Raw genomic sequence first — 25,901 nt, 5'->3', positions numbered from 1 at the left:
TAAAGAAAGCTGAGCACCCCAGAATTAATGCTTTTGAACTGTGGTGTTGGAGAAGACTCTTAAGAGTCTCTTGGACTGCAAGGAGATCAAACAGGTCAATCCTAAAGGAAATCAGTCCTGAATATTCATTGGAAGGACTGATGCTGAAGCTGAAGCTCTAATACTCTGGCCGCCTGATGAGAAGAACTCACTGAAAAAGAACATGATGCTGGGAAAGATTGAAGAAAGGAGGAGAAGGGAACGATGGAGGATGAGATGGTTGGATGGCATCACCGACTCAATGAACATAAATTTGAGCAGCTTTGGGAGTTGGTGATGGACAGGGAAGCCTGGCATGCTGCAGTCCATGGGTCGCAAAGAGTCAGACATGAAACTGACTAACTGCGACTAAACTGACTGACTTTGCTTCTTGTAGGGTCGGACACAGCCCTGAAATGAGGTTATGAGTGAGGAGACATGAGGATGCAAAGAGACTCGTTGTGTGCCTTCTGCCCTCCCTTGCCAGCTGAAACTGCTTTCTCAGAGAAGCCCCATGGCTTCCCGAATCATCAAACTCAACAGAAGATATTGTTTTGATCTTCAAACTTTCTGTTACATTCAACACCTTCAGCCCCAGGCCTGGGTCCCACCACTAAGGATTCTAATTTAATCAGTTCCATGATCCATATTTTTAAAAAAACCTCCTAAGTTATTTTTGTGATTGGTCAGAGAGCACTCCCCTTTCTGAAACTGCCCCTCTGGCTTTTCTGACTCCTTCAAATTATGTTTTCTACTTCCTGAGCCCTCTCACTGCTCACCAGGGAGGCAAGAACTGCCTCCTCTGCCCCTGGTAACAGACATTCCCCCCAGAACTAGGAATGGAAATGTGACCCAGGCTGGGAAACTCAAGTCCTTTCCCAGGGTTCCTCTAACTGATGGGAAAATATATTTTTTAATTAATTTATTTTTAATTGAAGGATAATTGCTTTATAATATTGTGTTGGTTTCTGCCATACATCAACATGTATACATCAACATGAATCAGCATACATACAACATGCCATACAGCAACATGAATCAGCCATAGGTATACACCAGGGCTTTCCTGGTGGCTGAGATGGTAAAGAATCTGCCTGCAATGCAGGAGACCTGGCTTCTATCCCTGGGTCGGGAAGATTGCCTGGAGAAGGTAGTGGGAACCCACTCTAGTATCCTTGCCTGGAGAATTCCATTGACTGAGGAGCCTGGAAGGTTAGTCCATGGGGTCACAAAGAGTCGGACATGACTGAGTGACTAACACTTTCACTTTCATACATATGTCAATGGGGAAGATTTGTCCTCTCAAGTAGCAAGTCTGAGAACATACCCTATGCCGCCCAAGATCGTACTCACTGCAGTGGTGAAAACTCGTGGATGGTAGGAGACACGGAGGTCAACAGGCAGAAAGAAAGCAGGCTAAGGAGTGGGAGCTTGAGGGTGTGGACTGACTGTTCCTGGATCCAGTTGACCCTGAGGCACGATCTGTCCCTTTCCTTAGTTTGGTCACATGAACCCACACATTCTCCTTTTACACCTAAACTATTTTGAGAGGGGTTTCTGTCACAACCAACAAGCCCCTCTGTAGTTCATCTCTTAGTTGGTTTCTTGGCCTCCTCACTGCACACATCAGTGAAATTAACTTTTCAAAATCAGAGCCCAAACCATCACTTGTCTGTCTCAAAAACCACTCAGTGTCCCACTGTCCTGGGATTAAGTACAACACCTTTCACAATATGTCCCCCCGTCTGACTTTCCAGACTTCCTACTACTTCGCCATACAAGTGGCAAATCAGGATCTGGCCATCCAGAACACCCTTCTCCTACCTCTGCTGATTAAAATCTATTCAAGAAAAAGGAAAGAAGGAAGGTTCTCCTCCTTTTTCAAGATCCACTTCACTTTACTCTAAGAAGACTCTTTTTACTAAGAACTTCCTGCCTCCAAAGATGTAATTATATCCCTCCTCAGAACTAGAAGTTCTCGGTTCACATATTGTTGAAGCCTGCCCCCAACAGCAGTATCTAACGATCTCTGTCTCATTCTGTCTCAGATTTTGTGCTGCCTCATCTCAAGACCCTCTCTTTAAGGGCAAGACCATCACTCAGTTGCCAGAGTCAAAACTCTGAGGGTCACTTCCTCACCTCACCACCCATGCATTTACCAGGTCCACTCTAACTTTCCTCTTAATTATTCCTTAACCCAATCCCATTGTTCCTGCCACTCATCAGAACACTTAATATCTCTTACCTGGCCACTCTGATAGGTCTCCTGGCTGCTAGCTTTTTTCTTCTGCAATCTAGCTGCCCACTGATACCAGTAATCATTCCAGTATGCAAATCTGATCATGCTCTGCTCTAGCTAAGAGAGTCAAGACCAAACTTCCTAGCAAGGAGGTTAAGCCCCCACTGCTTATCCCAGGCTCATTGCTCACCACTCCCTAAGAAGCACCAGTCAGACCAGACTATTTGTGGCTCCCCTCAAATCTAGAGTGCTTTAATGCTGCTGGCCTTTGCACAGATGGTCCCCTCTGTCTGGGAACGCCTCCCTCACCTCTGCCTGGTAAAGGTCTCATCCTTTAGGTAGTCCCTCCACTGAGAAATCTCCCTGGACTTCCCTAGGTAACAGCACTTCCACAAGCCCCAGCTTAATCTGGAAGGAGATGCTCCCTCTGCATGCTCAGTGCCTATAACAAGGCCCGGCGCAGCACACAGGTGCTCAGTAAGCTGATTTGTGACCACTCACCTAGACATCCTGGTGACATCCAGCATGTGTGAAGTCAAGACATCCTGGAGTGTGAAGTCAAGTGGGCCTTAGGAAGCATTACTATGAACAAAGCTAGTGGAGGTGATGGAATTCCAGCTGAGCTATTTCAAATCCTAAAAGATGATGCTGTGAAAGTGCTGCACTCAATATGCCAGAAAATTTGGGAAACTCAGCAGTAGCTACAGGACTAGAAAAGGTCAAGTTTTCATTGCAATGCTGAAGAATGTACTCTACAATTGCACTCATTTCACATGCTGGCAGGGTAATGTTCAAAATCCTTCAAGCTAGGCTTCAATAATACATGAACCGAGAACTTCCAGATGTACAAGCTAGATTTAGATAAGGCAGAGGAACCAGAGATCAAATTGCCAACATCCACTGGATCACAGAAAAAGCAAGAGAATTCCAGAAAAACATCTACTTCTGCTTCATTGACTATGCTAAAGCCTTTGACTGTGTGGATCACAACAAACTGTGGAAAATTCTTCAAGAGATGGGAATACCAGACCACCTTACCTATCTCCTGAGTAACCTCTATGCAGGTCAAGAAGCAACAGTTACAACCAGACAATGGACTGGTTCCAAATTGGGAAAGGAGTTTGTCAAGGCTATATATTGCCACCCTGCTTATTTAACTTATATGTAGAGTACATCATGTGAAGTGCCAGGCTGGATGAAGCACAAGTTGGAAATAAGACTACAGGGAGAGATATCAATAACCTCAGATATGCAGATGATACTACCCTAATGGCAGAAAGCAAAGAGGAACTAAAGAGCCTTTTGATGAAAGTGAAAGAAAGAGTGAAAAAGCTGGCTTAAAACTCAACATTCAAAAAATTAAGATCATGGCATCCAGTCCCATCACTTCAAGGCAAATAGATGGAGGAAAAGTTGAAACAATGACAGACTTTTTTCTTGGACTTCAAAATCACTGTGGACGGTGTTGCAGTCATGAAATTAAAAGATACTTGCTCCTTGGAAGAAAAGCTACGACAAACCTAGAGAGTATATTACAAAGCCGAGACATCACATTGCTGACAAAGGTCCATATGGTCAAAGCTATGGTTTTTCCGGTAGTCATGTACAGATGTGAAAGTTGGACCATAAAGAATGCTGAATGCCAAAGAATTGATGCTTTTGAATTGTGGTGTTGGAGAAGACTCTTGAGAGTCCCTTGGACTGCAAGGAGATCAAACCAGTTAATCTTAAAGGAAATAAGTCCTGAATATTCATTGGAAGGACTGATGCTGAAGCTGAAGCTCCAATACTTTGGCCACCTGATGCGAAGCGCCAACTCATTGTAAAAGACCCTGATGCTTTCCCTCATTGGAAAGACTGGGGGCAAGAGAAGGGCACGACAGGGAATGAGATGGTTGGATGGCATCATTGATTCAATGGAGATGAGTTTGAGCCAACTCCAGGAGATAGTGAAGGACAGGAAAGCCTGGTGTGCTACTGTCCATGGGTTCGGAAAGTGTTCAATACAACTGAAGAGAGTGAACAACAACAAAGATATAAGAATACTTTCTGGCAGAAAGCAGGCCTTGTATAACCATGGTACCTCACATAAGGCCCAACTTTGTGCTTGGTCAGCTTTATTGATGTGCAGTCGGGTCCTGCTGTATTATTCACTCCACAGAAGCAAGACACCCTGTGGACACTGACATGCCATAAACACTTTGCTCTTACTTGCACAGCTGAGGTTACGAGGGTGGCACTGGGACTCAGTTCAGTTCAGTTCAGTCACTCAGTCGTGTCTGACTCTTTGCGACCCCATGAATCGCAGCACGCCAGGCCTCCCTGTCCATCACCAACTCCCGGACGAGTTCACTCGTCCATTAAGTCAGTGATGCCATCCAGCCATCTCATCCTCTGTCGTCCCCTTCTCCTCTCCTGCCCCCAATCCCTCCCAGCATCAGAGTCTTTTCCAATGAGTCAACTCTTCGCATGAGGTGGCCAAAGTACTGGAGTTTCAGCTTCAGCATCATTCCTTCCAAAGAAATCTCAGGGCTGATCTCCTTCAGAATGGACTGGGACTAGACAGGTACAAATCTCTGCTCCATCACTTACAGAGCAGTGTGTTCCGAGCACGTGTTTCTAACTCTTTTGGACCTCGGCTTCCTCATCTGTAAGATGGAGCCAGCAGTAGTTACCTCGTCAGATTTTTTGGTGAAGACTAAAAAGAGAAAACGCATTTGGTATGTCTGCACAAGTGCCTGGCAGAGGTAGCCAGTAAATCTGTTGAATGAATGAGTTAGTGAATGAGCGGCCTGTAGAATGGCAGCAATAAAGACACATCTCTCTAGTCCGTTTTCCAGAAAACCCAACATCCGGCTCCAGTGAGTCCAGCCCTGTCGCCCCTGAATCTGGGGGGCAGCCAAACCCCGCTTTCCCGAACCCCGCCTTCCCCGTTCCCGCCGCAGTTTCGCCAGCCCTGCGGCCGCCAATCACCAGGACCTGGTCCCACCCCTAAACATATTCTCCAATAGATCCTGGAAGGCCCCTCCTCAGGCTGCGGCCGCTGCATCTCATAGGCTGCCCAGCAGCGCTGCTCTCCCCTTTGACTACGTCATCCGCGCGGTGTACTGTGGGGCTTGTAGTATAGACAGAAGCAGCGCCCCCTGCAGGGTTCACTTTGAGGGCTGTTACTCTGGCCTGGAGCTTGGGAGGAAGGAGGAACGCCATTACCCCCATTTCACCTTTGGCTGATGAAGCCCAGGTTTCCCTGCTCTCCAGAGTAGAGCGCTAGGCCTGCCTGGATGCTAGTTACCAGCCACCTCCCAAGAAACAGGAGCATTTCGGTCAAATAATTCAGCGTTCACTGAAACTGTAGATTTCAGTTTACAGCCAAGGTGACATTCATTTCCCACATTCATAAATGGACCTACAGGGCCACTGTGGGAAGAATGGGGACAGCTCTGAAAAGCCAGCAGTGACTCCAGATTTCTCTGATTTCCTGGAAGAGCCCACTGCAGAACTAGCAATCCTGAATTTATCCAAACCCTGTGAACTTTGTCTATTTCAAACTGTATTGTCGCTTAAAATCATGCAAGCTATCAGTGGCTCCCCATTGCCTGAGATATAAAAATTTATACCCTTCAGGGCTTCCCTGATAGCTCAGTTGGTAAAGAATCCACCTGCAATGTGGGAGACCCCCGTTCCATTCCTGGGTCAGGAAGATCCCCTGGAGAAGGGATAGGCTACCCACTCCAGTCTTCTTGGTCTTCCCTTGCGGCTCTGCTGGGAAAGAATCCACCTGCAATGTGGGAGACTTGGGTTGGGAAGATCCCCTGGAGAAGGGAAAGGCTACCCACTCCAGTATTCTTGCCTGGAGAGTTCCATGGACTGTACAGTCCACAGAGCTGCAAAGAGTCAGACATGACTAACGGACTTTCACTTTCACTTTAGCTAGGCATATAAGGTGCTTCATAGCTATTTTGTATTTACTTATGCTAGGAAAGATTGGGGGCAGGAGAAGGGGATGACAGAGGATGAGGTGGTTGGATGGCATCACCGACTCAGTGGACATGGGTTTGGGTGAACTCTGGGAGTTGTGATGGACAGGGAGGCCTGGTGTGCTGCAATTCATGGGGTTGCAAAGAGTCGGACACAACTGAGCGACTGAACTGAACTGATGTGTGGTTACATTTAACATTTCTCAACATTTGCTGCATATAAGAATTCCCTTGGGAGCTGTATAAAATATTGGTATCTGTGTCCCACCCTGACTTGCGAATCCTGGGTAGAATGTGCTGGCTTTCTGTTTCATAGCTCCCGGGCTGATTTTGTGCAGCCAGGGTTGCAGAACCACTGGTTTGAGAACCACTAGTTTAATGCCTGTCAACACTGCTGGGACCCATTTCCACGGATCCGAGCCTTTGCTCTTCAGTTTCCTGTTTCAGGTGGCTTTTCCTGCCTGGCTGCCGGTCATCCTGACTGGCTAAGTGCAACTGCTTCTCGTTTTCCTCCCTGTCCTCCAGCAGATTCCTTCCTCCTGTAGCACTTTCTATATGCTCCTTTTCTAGTGGCATCGGAGTTATTAATATTTGGTTACTTGTCTGCCTTCCTGGAAAGGCTGTCCCTGGGTCAGAATCTCTGGGGTGGGCCTCAGGCATCAGCTGTTTCTTAAGCCCGATAGGTGATTCTGATTCATGGCCCTCGATGGAATTTAGGCTCGCAAAAGCACCAGGTACACTAAGCACTGATCATTTTTGTTGCATGGAATCGATGAAGTATCTCTTGTTCTTAAGGTAATCATATTGTTGCAGCTAGTTGCCTTTGATTCCCCTGGAAAGCTAAGCACCCCTGTGTTGTAGTATCCTCTTCTTCATTCATTACTTATTCATTCATCCAGCAAATACTGTACACCCTAACAAAGCCCTGGGGACTCAGGAGTAAATTTCATGAGAAAACATAGTCACCACCCTCTGGGACCTAGAATCTATTAATATATTAGTTATAACATAGTTATTATTACCATTTCTTCTGAATAATAATTGGAATTTTCCCCTTCTAGATACTATTTGATAGCCACAGGTGAGGAGATATCTTATTTCCTTATATCCTGAGTATGTTGCTGGCACACTGAGGACATCCTGTAAATGTTTATTGAATCAAGATACCACATTTCATTGCACTTGTCACAATTTATTTGTGTGATTATTTGATTAATGACTATCTGTTCTATGAGCTATAAATCCCCTGAGAACAGGAGCTAAATCTATTTTGCCTGCCATGCCTGACACAAGGCCTGGCCAGAGTAGGTGCTCAATGATCATGGCTAAGTAAATACATAAATAAATATAAGGCATCATTAAGAAATGGAAATGAAATCTCCCAATCAAGTATCCACTCCCCTCTCCCTCCATACTCTTCCCCCCAAAGATAATTTTCTTCCTGAGCATTAGGGGGTTTCAAGCTAGAGTGAGCATGAGCCCCAACTGAGATGATGCTTCTCTTACTTACTTACAGGTTGACCTGGGCCTCTACTTCAGGGTCTTTAGTCGGCCACGTCTGCAGGGGCTGGATGCCAAAGGACAGAGAGGACTTGGCTTTCCACATGAGGGTCTGTGCCATCTGATTCCCGCAGGGCCCTTTCGTCAGAGGGTCCATCAGGGGGCCTGGAGGCTGCAGTGCTGTACTGAAGCAGAGGGGTTGGGAAAGGCACTGAGGACAGAGAAGAACATGGCCCAGTACTGGCCTGTTTCCTCCCTTCGGGGCCAGCCCGCCAGTAATAATGGGTGAAGACAAGACATTCCCAAGATCCAGGTGCCCCACCAAGACTGCACCATACCCTTACTGCACACTGTGACATCACGGCCGTAGAACCATCCAAATCCTATCACATCTCTTAGCAATGAGTGGAGGCCTCCACACTCCCAGGCAGTGGAGTCGAAGGTACAAGGAGGACAGTGAGTATGTGAACCATCACAGACTTATTTAGAAAAAGGCAGCATCCGCTGAGGAAGGGAAAGCTCGGTCTGGAGTACCTGCAGAGGGTGGACCTCATAGCCATTGTAAAAGGAGTGCCTGGTTTATCTCCCAGCTTCCCATTAAAACAGCCAAGAGCCATAAAAAGAGCCTATGCTGGCAACAATGCTGTCGACAAAAGGACCAAAGTCACATTTCAAGAGTAATGGCAGAGAGGAAGTAAGCAGTAACCACTTGTTGAATTAACAAGTGGATGGTTTATGGGAAGAAACTGAGAAATGCATTGCTGAAACAAGCCTGTTTCTTTCTCCTGAGGAAGGTGGGAAGGTGATTCTGGGACAAAAGAGGGCAGCTTTATTAGGAAATGTAAACATCCCGCTTTTTCTGATTAGAATTATTTTCTGAGCCAATCAACACCATTCTTCCCTCATCTCTACTTCAAGTGAAACACAAATCCAAAGCAAAGAAAATCCAACTATTTGGAAATGGAAAAATAAAAATCAATCTTAGCTAGCACTTATGTAAAAAGGGACTCTTTATACTGTCTTCTCAATAAACGCTGTGATGAAGCAAAAGACAAGAGCCTTGGCGGTCTTATTAGTGAGGAAGAGGCCTCTGACAGGGAGCCCCCATCCTGCTGCAGGGTTTAGATGCCAAGAGAAGTGACTCCACACAGCCTGGGTGTTTGGAGCCAGATGGGCACTACCCACTCCCAAGCTGCTACAGTGGTACCAATTATAGGCTGAGGCATGTTGTGAAAGAAAAAAAGGTCACTCTTGCCAGGTTTATAAGTGATGACCCAGCTCCCCCTATCACCCTGCCTGGGTTTGAGAACGCAAGCTGCATACCTGACCCAGACTGCTGGATAATCTCACCCAGACTGCTGGATAATCTTACCACTTATCTTGGAAGCAACTCGACAGACATGAAAGGCTCAAGCCTTCCACATATGACAAATGGCAAGGAGGGAAGCTTCTGGTATGTGTGTTGTCAGTTATTCTTTATTCACTGGTACCTCAGGTCTTCCAAAACCCAGAGTCCTAGGGGTTAAGGCTGCCTTAGCAATAAACAAACAAACAAATAATGAAGCAGGGATCTGGGTGAGAGGCACAGTTTTTCTTTGAACCCTCTATAGATTTTTCTAAATTACAAAAATAACAGTTGTATGCAAAAGATTTTAAAAATGTTCCTTTCTCAATTATGGAAGGTTTGTTTTTTTTTTTAAAAAAAAGGAAAGAGAGTGCTCCTATAAGAAACTGATAAGGGAGTGAAGGAAGCCAGATGGGGAGATGAGGTTTCATTGTCAGGCGAAGTCCTGTGAAGGAACAGCTTCCACTCAAGTGGAGGCAGGCTGTCCCATGCAGTAGCATCGTGCCACATGTGACCACCGAGCAAGGAAATGCAGGCAGGGAAAGCAAGACATGTGCATGTAAGACACACACCGGACTTTGAAGACCTAGTATGAATAAAAAAGGATGCAGAATGTCTCAATAATTTTTATGTTGACTACATGTTGAAGATAAAGTGTATGGATTTTAATGTGGCTACTAGAAAATGTAAAAACATATACAGAGCTGACTTTACAATCTGCTTGACGTTGGTTATGCATCAGAGCTGTCCCACCTGCGATGAGGAGCTGAGGGCCCTGGGTCGCGGGGTGGGGACTGTAAACTCCAGGCCCTCTGCTCAGGTGGGCAGAGCAGCTGCAGTAAGCTCGAGGGTAGCCCACCTAGGAAGAGTGGCCACCCAGGTGTGGGTGTTAGGCCAAAGGCGCACTGAAGAGGAGAGGGGAGAAGATTCCAGAAATGGTGACGGGATCTGATGGTATGCATGACACCCCCACTTCCGATTCCTTACCTCTCCCAGTTCACTTTGGTATGATTTCCATCACTCCTCTGTCGATATATTTGCAACTTTTACGTGACATATGTACTGAGCCCGCGCTGTAATTTGCTCTTCTCTCTAATCCAGTCTTGGATATCTTTGTAAATCAGTAAATACAGATACATCTTTAACATGGAATATTACAGAGGAAATACCTATGTTGATTATATTCTTTTAATCTTTAAATACTAAGATTTTTTTCATTGTTTTAGCATCTCTATCCCTGTCATCTTTAAAATTATGTTTAGAAACACTTAAATGCTAGTTCTTTTAAACCTTTCCCACTGCCTTTTTGCCTAACTTTACTCTTGGAGTTTTTGAGTTCTTTTTTTATACTCTCATCTAATTTTTTAGCTTCATTGTTTAACTGTTCAGATGCTGTCTCACCACTGTTCATTTTAATCCTTTCCCTCATTTCTGTTATCTTTTCTAGTCTTAATTTTCTAATTTAAAAAATGTACGTTCCTCTTAATCATCTGACTTATTTTATCTTTCTTGTCTCACGGTTTAAACTATTCAGCAGAGGAAGAACTTCTTGGAAAGATGGCAGAGGAAGCACTCATCTGCACAACTCCTTGGAACCCATGGAAATAAGCAAAAATAGCCCAACACACAGAAGAAAACCTACTGGAAAAAGAGAAGGGAGAAACTCCATGCTATAATCCTGAATATCTGCTGTATGGGCAAGATCGTTTTAAAGGCCAACAGTGCCCAATCTGAGGCATGAGGCCCAGAAGCATGAGCAGCACTCACCAGAAGGTGTTTGTTCTTTTTCCTTTTTCACAGCCCCAGCTTTCTAACAAGAAGTGGTGGCCTAATCTGAGGAAAGGCTGAAGGAGAGAAGGAAGAGTATGTCTTAAGAGCCATTTGAACCTCTCAAAAGATATTACCCAAGTACATTTGAGCCCGTGAATCATGGGGAACCCCACTGACCTAGGCCCTCTTTGGAGGAGCCTGTTTGCCCTGAAGTGAGTAGGGGATGGAGAGCTGAACATTCAAGGGGAGACCTGCCATGGGGTCATGTATACCACAGGCACAGGGGACTCTGCAGACAGGAGGACGGGGTTGGGAGAGAGTAAAACCAGACAGCATGTCCCCATTGCCTCTGTCCCCTTCCCACTTCCCAAGAAACATCAAGGCCAGACCTCCAGCACCAGCTCTGAAAGAGAAGATTCACCATTGCTCAGAGAAGCAGGGGTCAAGGTTAATCTACCCATATTATCAGTTGGGTAAATGCAGACCCAGACAGAGGTGCTTCTACCCAAGATGATCATGCAGGAAAAAACTAGCCCAGGACCTGTGAAAAGAGGTTTATAAAAGACAGATGAGAGTATAGATGAGAAGTTTTTTAAAAAATAGAAATCAAAGGAAACATAACAATAGCTTGGTTTTCTCAAAAAAAAAAAAAAAAAAAAGAGAGAGAGAGACAGTAAGAACTCATAAGAAAAGATCAGATAATACCATAGATAGACTTTTCAAGGTTCTAGGATAAAAATCCCAGACTGTGGCAGGAAAAGGGTTGATTCACAGTGTGGAGGTGCTTTCTGGGAGGGGAGTGGGCCTGAAGGGAAGGAAATGAGGGTGCCTGAGAGTGAATCTCCTTCATGGGCGCCGTGTGTGTGTGTGCTTTCTTCCTGGACTGGAGATGGTCCCCAGCGCACACAGCTTACAGTCTTCTCCTCTGTGACCCCCAAGCCCTCAGGATGACTCAAGCAGCCGTATCATGAGTCTAAAGGGATTGCTGTTGTTGTTCAGTCGCTCGGCTGTGTCCGACTCTTTGCAACCCCATGGACTGCAGCCTGCCAGGCTTCCCTTCACCATCTCCCAGAGCTTGCTCAAACTCATGTCCATTGAGTCGGTGCTGCCATCCAACACAACTGTGGCACGAGTGCTGTTTCATACGCTGGGAGGTGGACCCCTGACGGCAGCAACGTGGCACACAAGGTAACAGCGTCTCAGTTCTGACTCCTTCCACAGGGCTGACAGCTCCCTTGGTGCAGGCTGCATGGATCCCTGAGCTGCACTCATAATTCCACAAGGAACATGGGAAACTTCTGGAAGACACACATACTCCTTTGTGTGCTATTTTATTTATTTTTTCTTTTTTTGACCTGGGCCATTTTAAAAGTCTTTATTGAATTTGTTACAATATTGTTTCTGTTTCATGTTTTGGGGTTTTGGCTAGGAAGCATATGGGATCTTAGCTTCCTGACCAGGGATCGGACCAGAGATTGAAACTGCCTCACCCACAGTGGAAGGCGAAGTCTTACCCACTGGACTGCCAGGGGAGTCCTTCCCTTACGTTCTTGATCTTGTATCTTATTTCCCGTTCAGATTGTTGGCTGAAAACAACCTTAAACCAAGCACAAGTCTTCATTCTTGCTTATCGGAAAACCATGATCAGCTTTTGGGGTCTGAACTGGCTCAGCAGCCAAAGGAGCAGTAATCTCCACAGAGCTGGGGGCAGCGAGGAGACTTCTATCCTGAAGGAAACTGTCTCCTCCCACACAGTCACTCCCCATCCTGCCCCTTTCTTCCTCTGCAGCACTCAGTGCCCTGGGAGTCATCCCAGCTACTGGTACCCTGTCTGCCTCCCACCCCTCCCCCTACTAAATGTTAGCTCCAAGAGAACAGGGCCCCATCTGCCTTGTTCATGGTGTACCCCGAGTGCCTAGCACAGAGAAGGGCTCAAAAAATACATGTTGAATGCATACGTGGCTATGTGAAAATGTAAAAACATGTGGAACGAGTTCATTTGGAATAGAGAGACTTCGTGGGGCTGTTTTGGCTCTTTTTGAATGAGGTCACTGGTGGCCCTGGTCAGAGCGCTGTGGGACCTGCTCTATTTCTTTATCCATCTCTGACAGGCAGCTGGTCTGTGAGGACTGTGACAAGTGCAGGGAGCAAAAGGAATCCATCTGCCAGGCATCAACCAGGCCTGATGTATGGCACTGATGCTAGGAAAGGCTTAACGGCTGGCAGCGCTTCTAAAGGCACTTTTCTCTCTGGTCATAAAATGTGAGACAGGAATTTATGTCCTAGCTTTCATTTGTATTAAAACTATGGAATCACTGACATTTAACGGTTGGAAAGTCATCTGAGGCTTGATTTCCCAGTTTGACCTCCTCACCCACTAAGATGGCTCCAAGATTGGCGTGCCAGCTACGCAGTAGCCCACTAGTGTGTACTACCAACTTTGGATCAGTGTGTCTTATTTATGTTTGCTGTGATTGAAGAAAGATGCTGTCAGTGGCAGATACTTTGGAACAACTCCCAAAAGTTGGAAGGCTGAGACGTAATTTCCTAAACCTGCTTAGCAGTTGATGGTTCTGGATGTGATTTAGAGTCCACACTCTAAATCAGAGGCACTCGTGAGAGACTGATCGGAGCTGGGCAGATGAAGGGAGAGGACACAGGGCACCAGCTTGCTTTGGGAGATCATGACAGAGCTGTTGTGGTCCTGGAGTCAGCAGCGTCTTGGCTCTCTGGCTTTCTGAGGCAGCAGGGGCAGCTTTGGGGATCAAAGCCGAGTTGGTTCTGCTGCTGGCTTCGGTGGCAGCTGCTTCTTGATGGATCAGCTTCTTGTTATGCAGTGGCAGCCTCCCTGATCATCGCAGAGCACAGTGGTTCTAGGGACAGGAGTTGTGCCTGGGAGCTCAGGCTACAGTCTGCTCTCCAGCCCTGCCAAGAAGTCTGTAAACACTTAATTTCCTGTATTGCTATTAAATCTCATTCTGCTTCTACCAGGTGGAGTGGGTTCTGTTGTCTGCAACAGATTACTGACCGATAGGCCTTATATAGTGACGTCTGTCTCACTGGGTTTTGAGCTTAACAGTCTGCGTGATCCTGTGCAGAGCGCAGAGTATGCACAGTCTTCAGGTGGGAGCAGTGGTGCAATCTCCAGTGGGGAAGAAAAAGAGACTGTGTACTTTGAAGGGAAAACATAGGCATTTGTCCTTGAGAGTTTAAAAGAGAGCTTGCTCACAGCACTAGGCCTTTCTGCTCCAATCAGCAAAGAGGTGCTAAAGGGCAACCAAAAGAACATACACTAAGTGTGGACACTTCTAATGTCACTGCTATGCTGGAGCAATGACTCTGTGATCACTACCCCTAACTTGCTTCATGTTGTCTTCAGCCTTTTCCAGGTGTGTCACCAAAAACTGTTGTATCCAAAAGTGTACCAAAATCACAGAAGAGTTGAGAAATACCAGTCTATCCTATGGGCTTGCTTCCCAGGCTCCCCAGGTGGCACTAGTGGTAAAGAACTCACCTGCCAATGCAGGAGACATAAGAGGAAAGTTCCATCCCTGGGTCAGGAAGATCCCCTGGAGAAGGTAATGGCAACCCATTCCATTACTCTTGCCTGGAGAATCCCATGGACAAAGGAGCCTGCTGGGCTACAGTCCATGGGGTCACAAAGAGTTGGAAATGACTGAAGCAACTGAGCACACACATAGGCTAACAGATAGATGGTTTACTGTCTCCAAAATAAAAACTTTACTGCATCTCAAGGTCCTGTTAGTTTAGGGTACACTGGCCGCTGGACTCGTGTACTGAATCGAGTCTGTTTTATCATCCCTTGCACCCACCATGATTTTAGGTCTAGCCCAGTGTCATGCAGAGAGAGGGCCTAATTCCTTGTTCATATTCAGTTCAGTCAGTTTAGTCACTCAGTCATGTTCAACTCTCTGCGACCCCATGAACCATAGCACACCAGGCCTCCCTGTCCATCACCAACTCCTGGAGTTGACCCAAACTCATGTCCATCGAGTGGGTGATGCCATCCAACCATCTCATCCTCTGTCGTCCCCTTCTCCTCCTGCCCTCAATCTTTCCCAGCATCAGGGTCTTTTCAAATGAGTCAGCTCTTCACATCAAGTGGCCAAAGTATTAGAGTTTCAGCTTCAACATCAGTCCTTCCAATGAACACTCAGGACTGATCTCCTTTAGGATGGACTGGCTGGACTTCCTTGCAGTCCAAGGGACTCTCAAGAGTCTTCTCCAACACCACAGTTCAAAAGCATCAATTCTTCGGCGCTCAGCTTTCTTTACAGTCCAGCTCTTACATCCACACATATTACATCCTTTCAAATGTGAGAGGGCAGCTATTACGTCCTCTGTGAATTTTCTCTTTTTCAAGTAAAACACACACCCCGCCCCGAAATTTTTTTTTCTTTACTGGATCATTCCCACCAGACATAAATATCTTTATTAAACAAAAGCAGAGCACACCAAAACAACAACAACAACAACCAAACAGTTTTTAATTCAGACCCCCTCCGGCCCTGCAAAGAGCTGACTGAGGTCACTGTTTCCAGTTCTATCCTTTCATTGTCTCTTGAAGCCACTCCAGTGTGACTTTCATCCTCACTGTTCTAAAGAAGCAGTTTTGTCAAAGGCCACCTGTGACCCACATGATGCTAAGCCAATGGTCAATTCTTGGCTCTTCACTGGATGACCCAGCAGTAACATTTGACACAGAAATATCATAACCTCTTTCTGTTTTTTGAAACTATTTATTTACACTAATTTCCTCCCTCCTCCAAATTAAATTAGATTGTGTAGCCATGCTACACAGTGGTTTCACATATTAAGTCTCAAAATCTAACTTTTATTTGGGACTTATGTGAACAGTTAAGCTAAGTCTATCAAATCAGAGCCATCCTTCTCACTAATAAAGTTAGTCTATTGATTGCCTTTTCCTAAAATCTCCTGGTATTCCACACATTTTTCTCACAATGTTTTTACCTTTCCCTATTTCACTGCGATTCATAGTCACATTAAAGAACAGAACAAAAACCTTGATGCATTCTTTCAAATCTTTCCTACCTGAGGGTCCACATCTACACGGTCCAATAAGGAATGCACAAATCACACATGGCTCTTGAGTACTTAAAATGTGGCCGCTCTGAACTAAAATGCTGAAGCATAAAATACACGCCAGATTTCAAACACAGTACTGAAAAGAAAAGGAAATTACCTTAATTATTTTTAGTAATGAGTATATGTTAAAATGGTAATATCTGGGGTATATTGAGTTAAATCAAATAAGTTACTGAAATAAAATTTTACTATTATTATTTTTTTACCTTTTAAAATATGGCTGCCACTGAATTTCTCTGGTGGTACAGTGGATAAGAATCTGCCTGCTAAGGCAGGGGACACAAATTCAATTGCTGGTCCAGGAAGATTCTGCACGCTGCTGCTGCTAAACTGCTTCAGTCGTGTGTGACTCTGTGCGACCCCATAGACGGCAGCCCACCAGGCTCCCCCGTCCCTGGGATTCTCCAGGCAAGAACACTGGAGTGGGCTGCCATTTTCTTCTCCAATGCATGAAAGTGAAAAGTGAAAATTTAGTCACTCAGTCGTGTCCGACTTTTAGCAACCCCATGGACTGCAGCCTACCAGGCTCCTCCATCCATGGGATTTTCCAGGCAAGAGTACTGGAGTGGAGTGCCACTGCCTTCTCTGAAGATTCCGCATACCGAGGAGCAATGAAGCCCTCGAGCCACAACTACTGAAGCCTGTGCACCTAGAGCCCATGCTCCGCAACAAGAGAAGACACCACAATGAGAAGAGCACGCACCACAACGAAGAGGAGCCCCTGCTTGCCATAACCAGAGAAAGTCCTTGCACAGCAACAGAAAACCCAGTGCAGCCATAAATAAAAACATAAGTAAAATCTGGCTACTAGAAAATCTGAAATTCCATATGTAATTTTACATACTTGCTATTACTAGAAGCCATTTATTCCTTTTCACTCAGTTCAGTTCAGTTCAGTCGCTCAGTCGTGTCTAACTCTTTGCGACCCCATGAATCACAGCACGCCAGGCCTCCCTGTCCATCATCAACTCCCAGAGTTCACTCAGACTCTCGTCCATTAAGTCAGTGATGCCATCCAGCCATCTCATCCTCTGTTGTCCCCTTCTCCTCCTGCCCCCAATCCCTCCCAGCATCAGAGTCTTTTCCAATGAGTCAACTCTTCGCATGAGGTGGCCAAAGTACTGGAGTTTCAATTTTAGCATCATTCCTTCCAAAGAAATCCCAGGGCTCATCTCCTTCAGAATGGACTGGTTGGATTTCCTTGCAGTCCAAGGGACTCTCAAGAGTCTTTTCCAATTTTGAACTTTTCCACAGTTCAAAAGCATCAATTCTTTGACACTCAGCTTTCTTCACAGTCCAGCTCTCACATCCATACATGGCCATTGCCTTGACTAGATGGACCTTTGTTGGCAAAGTAATATCTCTGCTTTTCAGTATGCTATGTAGGTTGGTCATAACTTTTCTTCTAAGGAGTAAGCGTCTTTTAATTTCATGGCTGCAATCACCATCTGCAGTGATTTTGGAGCCCAAAAAAATAAAGTCTGTCACTGTTTCCACTGTTTCCCCATCTATTTCCCATGAAGTGATGGGACTGGATGCCATGATCTTCGTTTTCTGAATGTTGAGCTTTAAGCCAACTTTTTCACTCTCCTCTTTCACTTTCATCAAGAGGCTTTTTAGCTCCTCTTCACTTTCTGCCATAACGGTGGTGTCATCTGCATATCTGGGGTTATGGATATTTCTCCCAGCAATCTTGATTCCAGCTTGTGCTTCCTCTAGCCCAGCGTTTCTCATGATGTACTCTGCATAGAAGTTAAATAAGCAGGGTGACAATATACAGCCTTGACGTACTCCTTTTCCTATTTGGAACCAGTCTGTTGTTCCATGTCCAGTTCTAACTGTTGCTTTCTGACCTGCATACAGGTTTCTCAAGAGGCAGGTCAGGTGGTCTGGTATTCCCATCTCTTTCAGAATTTTCCACAGTTTATTGTGATCCACACAGTCAAAGGCTTTGGCATAGTCAATAAAGCAGAAGTAGATGTTTTTCTGGAACTCCCTTGCTTTTTCAATGATCCAGGGGATGTTGGCAATTTGATTTCTGGGGTCCTTTTCACTAAATAACCACAAACATCCTAGTTATCTTTCCAAGTCAGAATACAGATAGGTATCAATCTTTTTAACAGATGATTAGTATTGTACTGACACATTCCTGATGGACTTTTTTTTTTTTTCTACTTTTACAAGCAATCCTACAGCAAACAGCCTTCTACATACGCCTCCTTGGGCAGTCACACCTCATTGCTAACTCATATTTGCTTCCTGTCCTCTAAGATCCTGGCTCTAGCGACAACCAGATGTGTGGTTTATGCTTTACAACATCTCTAAACTTGCGTGCTGCTTTAGAATTTTTTTGCCTAGGAAAACCAGCCACGGGCCTCACTGTACAGGCCAAATCTCCTAATTTTCCTATAGCGTTGTTTGTCAGACTTCATCTCTGTTCAGATCTTCAGCTCTGGAAACCAGACAACCAAATATAATTTCTCATATTAACCCTCCAAAGCAAAACTAATTTGACTATTGTTTTCCTCCAAGAAAGGAAGCTGGTTTATATTAACTTAAACTCTTTAGTGAATAATAAAAGTTGTTTTTTCCCTTCTCTTAGGGGAAGAGACATAATATGAAAATTAATTTTCGTCTGTTGGCCCTAAGAGCTCATTATGTCAACCCGATACAAGACAGCTCTTAATAGCCTTTCCCAGGAAGACTGCTGTTTTTCCAAAAGAAAATTGACAGTGGCAGATTTATTTGTGATTAAATACTTCAGGGGCTGACATAAACAAAAAGAAAAATGACATAATATAGAGGAACAAAGGCTGTGAAAACAACCCACATTAAAATGCTTGTTTATACTACCTGGGAAAAAAGTTCTCCTGGAAAAAAAAAAAAAAACAAACCTAAGAGTCAGGAGAAACATAAGGAAGAAGAAAAGGAGGCAAGCAAATGCATAATGGATAATTGTTCTTTTTTGATTCTGTCTTGGCCTAGAAAGCCATCTTCAGGAATAAGAAAGCATTTGTCTTGGCATCGAATTTGTTCTCACAAGGCGTGGGCTCTATGCATTACTAATAAGGAAGTCACTCTGTAGGAAGCAGTATTTGGGAAAGTGAAAAATATGTTTTCTATTTGTAATTCAGAATCTTCTGTCTATGTAGGGCTCTTCTCTCACTGTGGCTAAACTTAGTAAGCATAATTTAACCACTCAACTAAGGTAGTCTTTTACAATGAGTATTTAAAAAATGCAGAAATCCCCATTCGGTGACTCTAGGGTGACATCTGGGAATCTGTAATTTGGAAAGCTTTCCAAATTTAATTGCCTTTTTTTTTTTTTTGGATGGGGCGCCCATCCAGTATCCATTCCCCTTCTTCTGATGATAGCACTGTGATTCTTCCTTTGGGCAATCACTTCTTTGTGGTCTCTGTGAAGTGATCTAACCACCCCCGCACCCCCCTCACCCCATTCACACACACACACACCCTCATCCTGCCCAGTTCTGGCTTGGGTACATGAGCCAGGCCCAGCCAATTAGCATGTTTTATCCCCTCTGATCAAAATGATTGATTCACAGATGAGCATAGAACCCAAGAGAACCAACGAATGTCAAGCCTGGGGTGTGTTCTAGAACCATTGAGAAGGAGGTCTTATAATATCTTTCTGCTGGGATTGTTCACTGATAGAAAGTAAGCCTGGAATCATTCATTTTCTTTGTCTCCAAGTGGAAAGACTTTGAGAATCAAGCCAATCCAGAAAATGAAAAAAGACTCTTGAGGACATTATTTGAGCACCTGGTTCTATTCTTTCCTAAAGCTTGGTCTGGGCTTCCCAAGTGGTGCCAGTAGTAAATATCCCTCCCAATGCAGGAGATGCAAGAGACATGGGTTCAGTCCCTGGGTTGGGAAGATCCTCTGGAGAACTGAATGACAACCCATTCCATTATTCTTGTATGTAAAATCCCATGGACAGAAGAGTCTTGCAGGCTACAGTCTATGGGATCACAAAGAGTCAGACCCCATTGAGCAACTAACACTTTCACCATGAGCTGATGATTCTCCTCTGCTTGCCATTCACAGCCTTTGATAATCTCAAAAAAATTTGAAAAAGTGTTAAGGTACTAATCAGAAAAAGTGTGATGTGTTACTAGTCCAGCCTGTAGCTGAAGGACAACTGTTCAATGGTGATTATAACCAAGAGGACAGGAGTATGAATTACTTGACCACAATCCAGCCACCAGTTTTCACCTGGTATCAGAGTCACAGGCATTGCTACTGCAAGTGGCAGTGAAAGCAGAATTATTAATACAAATGATGGGTGGTAAGCATAGGGAGGCAAGCTTTGGCTTCACTATTAGGGAAAGATAATAAAGCTGCCCAATAACAAATGTAGTTGTGGGCTCCCTGAGCTTAGATGTCATAAGCAGAAGTTGGCAAGGGTTTCTGTAGAAGAGATTCCTGTATTATCCTAGAGGAGTTGTTTTTAAATATGTCCTTGGACCAGCAATTAGGATGTTACTTGTGAGCTTGTTACAAATGCATCCACAGATCCATCCTCACCCAGAGAATCAGAATCGCAAGAGGGGATGGGGGAGGGACAGGAAACTGTTTTAAGAAGCCCTCTGTATACAGTCAGCAAAAATAAGACCGGGAGCTGACTGTGGTTCAGATCATGAACTCCTTATTGCCAAATTCAGAGTTAAATTGAAGAAAGTAGGGAAAACCACTAGACCATTCAGGTATGACCTAAATCAAACCCTTTACGATTATACAGTGGAAGTGAGAAATAGATTTAAGGGACTAGATCTGATAGAGTGCCTGATGAACTATGAACAGAAGTTCGTGACATTGTACAGGAGACAGGGAGCAAGACCATCCCCAAGGAAAAGAAATGCAAAAAGGCAAAATGGCTGCCTGAGGAAGCCTTACAAATAGCTGTGAAAAGAAGAGAAGTGAAAAGCAAAGGAGAAAAGGAAAGATATACCCATTTGAATGCAGAGTTCCAAAGAATAGCAAGGAGAGATAAGAAAGCCTTCCTTAGTGATCAATGCAAAGAAATAGAGGAAAACAATAGAATGGGAAAGACTAGAGATTTCTTCAAGAAGATTAGAAATATCAAGGGAATATTTCATGTAAAGATGAGCACAATAATGGACAGAAATGGTATGGACCTAACAGATGCAGAAGATATTAAGAAGAGGTGGCAAGAATACACGGAAGAACTATACAAAAATGATCTTCGGTACCCATATGATCACGACGGTGTGATCACTCACCTAGAGCCAGACATCTTGGAATGTGAAGTCAAGTGGGCCTTAGGAAGCATCACTACGAACAAAGCTAGTGGAGGTGATGGAATTCCAGTTGAGCTATTTCAAATCCTGAATGATGATGCTGTGAAAGTGCTGCACTCAATATGCCTGCAAATTTGGAAAACTCAGCAGTGGCCGCAGGACTGGAAAAGGTCAGTTTTCATTCCAATCCCAAAGAAAGGCAATGCCAAAGAATGCTCAAATTACCACACAACTGCACTCATCTCACATGTTAGCAAAGTAATGCTCAAAATTTTCCAAGCCAAGCTTTAACAATACGTGAACAAGGAACTTCCTGATGTTCAAGCTGGTTTTAGAAAAGGCAGAGGAACCAGAGATCAAATTGCCAACATCTGCTGGATCATCGAAAAAGCAAGAGAGTTCCAGAAAAACATGTATTTCTGCTTCACTGACTATGCCAAAGCCTTTGACTGTGTGGATCACAATAAACTGTGGAAAATTCTTAAAGAGATGGGAATACCAGACCATCTGACCTGCCTCTTGAGAAATCTGTATGCAGGTCAGGAAGCAACAGTTAGAACTGGACATAGAACAGCAGACTGGTTCCAGATAGGAAAAGGAGTACGTCAAAGCTGCATATTGTCACCCTGCTTATTTAACTTCTATGCAGAGTACATCAAGAGAAATGCTGGGCTGGAGGAAGCACACGCTGGAATCAAGACTGCCTCAGATATGCAGATGACACCACCCTTATGGCAGAAAGTGAAGAACTAAAGAACTTCTTGATGAAAGTGAGAGTGAAAAAGTTGGCTTAAAGCTCAACATTCAGAAAACTAAGATCATGCCATCCGGCCCCATCACTTCATAGCAAATAGATGGGGAAACAGAGGAAACAGTGACAGACTTCATTTTTTGGACTCCAAAATCACTGCAGATGGTGACTGCAGCCGTGAAATTAAAAGACGCTTACTCCTTGGGAGGAAAGTTATTACCAACCTAGACAGTATATTAAAAAACAGAGACATTACTTTGCCAACAAAGGTCCGTCTAGTCAAGGCCATGGTTTTTCCAGTAGTCATGTATGGATGTGACAGTTGGGACTATAAAGAAAGCTGAGTGCAGAAGAATTGATGCTTTTGAACTGTGGTGTTGGAGAAGACTCTTGAGAGTCCCTTGGACTGCAAAGAGATCCAACCAGTCCATCCTAAAGGAGATCAGTCCTGGGTGTTCATTGAAGGACAGATGTTGAAACTGAAACTCTAGTACTTTGGCCACCTGATGCAAAGAACTGACTCATTGGGAAAGACCCTGATGCTAGGAAAGATTAAAGGCCGAAGGAGAAGGGGACGACAGAGGATGAGATGGTTGGATGGCATCACTGACTCGATGGACATGAGTTTGGGTAAACTCTGGGAGCTGGTGATGGACAGGGAGTCTGGGGGTGCTGCAGTGCATGGGGTCACAAAGAGTCAGACATGACTGAGTGACTGAACTGAATTGAACCTGGGCTTCCCTGATCATCCAGGGGTTAAGTATCCACCTTGCAATGCAGATGACACTGGTTCAAGCTGAAGATTCCACATGCTACAGAGCAGCTAAGCCCGTGCATCACAGCTACTGAGCCCATGATCCAGAGTGTGTGCTCCACAAGAGAAGCCCTGGAATGACACGCTTGTGCACCTCAACTAGAGAGTAGCCCCTACCCGGCACAACTAGAGAAAGTCAGTGCACAGCAACAAAGAGCCAGCAAAGCCAATAAATAAATGATTTGTCTTTTAAAAAAGAAAGGAATCCTTCCTGGTGATTCTCATATATGTCAGGTTTGAAAACAACATTATTAGACTTGAGAGCACTGATTCTCAGTTTCCTAAGCCTCCATCCCCAGAGATTCTGATTGAGTAAATTCGGGGCTGGGCTTGGGGACTTGCATTTCTAACAAATTCCCAGCATCCCAAATGCTGATGCTGCTGGTCCAGGGACCACACTTTTGAGAACCACTATTTGAGAGGGTGACCTAAGAGATGTCTGAAGTTCTGTTCAGTGTTGAGATTCTCTGATCTTGAGGTTTGATGCTGCAGATCCAGTCCTACTGCAAGACCCTGTTAGGCTCCATGCAGTGTTGCCGCCAAAATGACCCAGCTCAGCAGTAGAAGAGTGCTTTAAAATAACTCAGGTTCATCACTAAGTCACAAAAGATGACAGATGTATTTCTTAAAATATAACTTAGAGCAACCAAAACCATAGGGAAACCTATCAGCTACCCTCAGACAAAGTAGGTGTTTCTGTACCTCTGACTGGTCAACACTTCCTAAGGTTTTTTATTCGGGCAGTCCTAACTAGTGCCCTGTGGACCTACTGTCCTTTGCCTCAGTCCCTCTCTTCCTAAATTTACTGCTTCAAAAACTGCAAAAATGCTGGGCAGGACCTTGCTCTGAGGGCAGGGGAGGAGGAAAAACTGAACAGGCAAAGCTAGAATTTTAATGAGACATGGGAAGGAAAAGGTTGCGAACTTTCACGTAGACATTAATCATTTTTGTCCATAACAGTTATGATTTAGCCACGCTTTGTGCCAGACACTGTTTTTAGCACTTTGCATAAATCAGTTCACTTAAAGCTTACATCAATATTGTGAGAGTGGTGTTAACTGTCATTTTACAAATAAGTTAACCGAGGCTCAGAGGGGTTAAGCAACTTGTCCAAGGGCACACACAAAATAAGTGAGATGTTAGAAACCTGAACTTGGGTCTGTGTGGCTCCCAAGTCCTTGTTCTTGAACACTGCCTGATAAGCCTTCCTACCAAACAAGGACAAACACATCTAGGGCAAGCGGCTTCGCAGCACCGGGTTCTCAGCTAGGCCTTCTTACTGCCACCTGCTCGAACCCTCACACCTGGGCCCCTCCTTGCTCCTTTATATCCATTATGAGCTGTGTCTGCCCGCCAGTTCTTGGTGCTGATATGGGAGAGTCAGCAAAGATAGCTGACATCTTGAAAGTAATGCCTTCTTTGCCATGATATCATCAAGATGAATGAGTAAATATGGTTAAACCAGATTCTAAAAGGCCCTAAACATGAGGCATTGGCTTTTAAACTCGACACAACAGGAAATGAGAAGCGGTAGAGGACTTTGGAGTAGGGAAGGCTAAACCTGCAACACACTCGGAAGTGAGACGGAGGCTCTCTCCCCTGGCTTTCCATCACAGTCATCTGCATCCCACGCCCCATCACCATCCTGGACTTTCGGGAACAACAGGCGGGGGGGTGAGGGACCCACACACCTGTTTGGTTAAGATGTTTCACAGGTGATTCTTCTGTTGGCCCTTAAAGTCCGTGATGTCTGTCCAGTACAAGACTGCTCTTCATAGTCTCACTTAGAAGTGAGATGATTTGGATTACTGCATTAAAGAGGTAATTTTTTGTTTGTTTGTTTTTAAACTTTTTAGTGTTGTATTGGTTTCTGCCGTACAATCATGCCAATCAGCCATAATTATACGGCATACCCCTCCCTCCCTAGCCTCCCCCCACCCCGCCCCTGTCATCGCGTGCCTCCAGGTCACCGCAGAGCACCACGCTGGGCTCCCTCTGCTACACAGCAACTTCCCACCAGCTAGCCATCTTACACCTGAGAGTGTACTTATGTTGATGCTACTTTCTGCACTCGTCCTCCTCTCACCCTCCCCCACTGTGTTCAAAAGTCCATTCTCTACATCTGCATCCCCACTGGTGGTGGTTTAGTCACTAAGTCATGTCCAACTCTTGCAACCCCATGGACTGTAGCCTGCCAGGCTCCTCTGTCCATGCAGAATCGCCAGGCAAGAATACTGGAGTGGGTTGCCTTCCCCATTCCTTCCCTGCAAATGGGTTTTATCAATACCATTTTTCTACATTCCATATATATGTGTTAATATACTATATTTGTTTTTCTCATTAGAGAGGTAATTTTTTCCTAAAGGAACAAAAGCAACTGGAGAAATTGTAGATGAACCTTTAACTGTTTTAAGGCAGGGAAGCCTTTGGTAACTAAGAATAAACAAGATGAATAAATTAATAGATTTGACTAAACGTAAAAAAGTAATAGTCTGTCTAAAGCATTGTCAAGAATGTTAGAAGGCAAATAATGAACTGTAAAAATACTTGCTACATATTTGACCATAAAATTAATTCCCTTAATAAATAAAAAGTACTTCAATAAGGAAAGGATAAATATTCCCAAGGAAAAATGGACAATGTGCATGATATGTATTTCATTTGAAAAACAAATACAGATTGAGTCAATGTGAGAAAAAAGTTTCACCTCACTACTAAATGTGGGAATTCAAGTTAAAATAAGGTACCACTTTGGAGATATTTATAAATAATAATGCCTTATAAATAATGCCTAGCATTTGAAGATGAAAAAAAAAACAGGCATGTTTATATGCTCTTGGGAGAATTGTAACCACAACTTTCCAGCATTTTGGCCTTATGCTTCAAAGCCTTTAAAATGTTCATTTTCTTGGGTCCAATAATCTCCATCACTGCTATGAATTTCTCTGAAGATGATAACCTCTTACAGACTTACACACAGACAAATGCATGTGCATTCAATGCATCTTTAGTACAAGTGAAAAAGTGATAATAAACTGCATGTACAATAATAAAGTGTGGCTTAAATACACTGTCGTC

At 44.4% G+C, this 25,901-nt stretch overlaps 1 protein-coding gene across 2 annotated transcripts in view; it reads right to left on the bottom strand.

Moving 5' to 3' along the window:
* The window catches only part of GARNL3 (GTPase activating Rap/RanGAP domain like 3), a 166,335-nt gene that overhangs the window by 137,919 nt on the left and 2,515 nt on the right, over window positions 1-25,901 (bottom strand). For both annotated transcript variants that reach the window (XM_018055802.1, XM_018055804.1), the window contains exon 2: window positions 7,749-7,919. In XM_018055802.1, the coding sequence (XP_017911291.1) occupies window positions 7,749-7,919 (171 nt within the window). The remainder of the gene's footprint in view (window positions 1-7,748; window positions 7,920-25,901) is intronic.

Source organism: Capra hircus, chromosome 11 (genome assembly GCF_001704415.2).
Source record: "Capra hircus breed San Clemente chromosome 11, ASM170441v1, whole genome shotgun sequence".
NCBI lineage: Eukaryota > Metazoa > Chordata > Mammalia > Artiodactyla > Bovidae > Capra > Capra hircus.
Note: the sequence above shows the minus strand (reverse complement) of the source record. Positions and strands in the feature narration are given on the sequence as shown.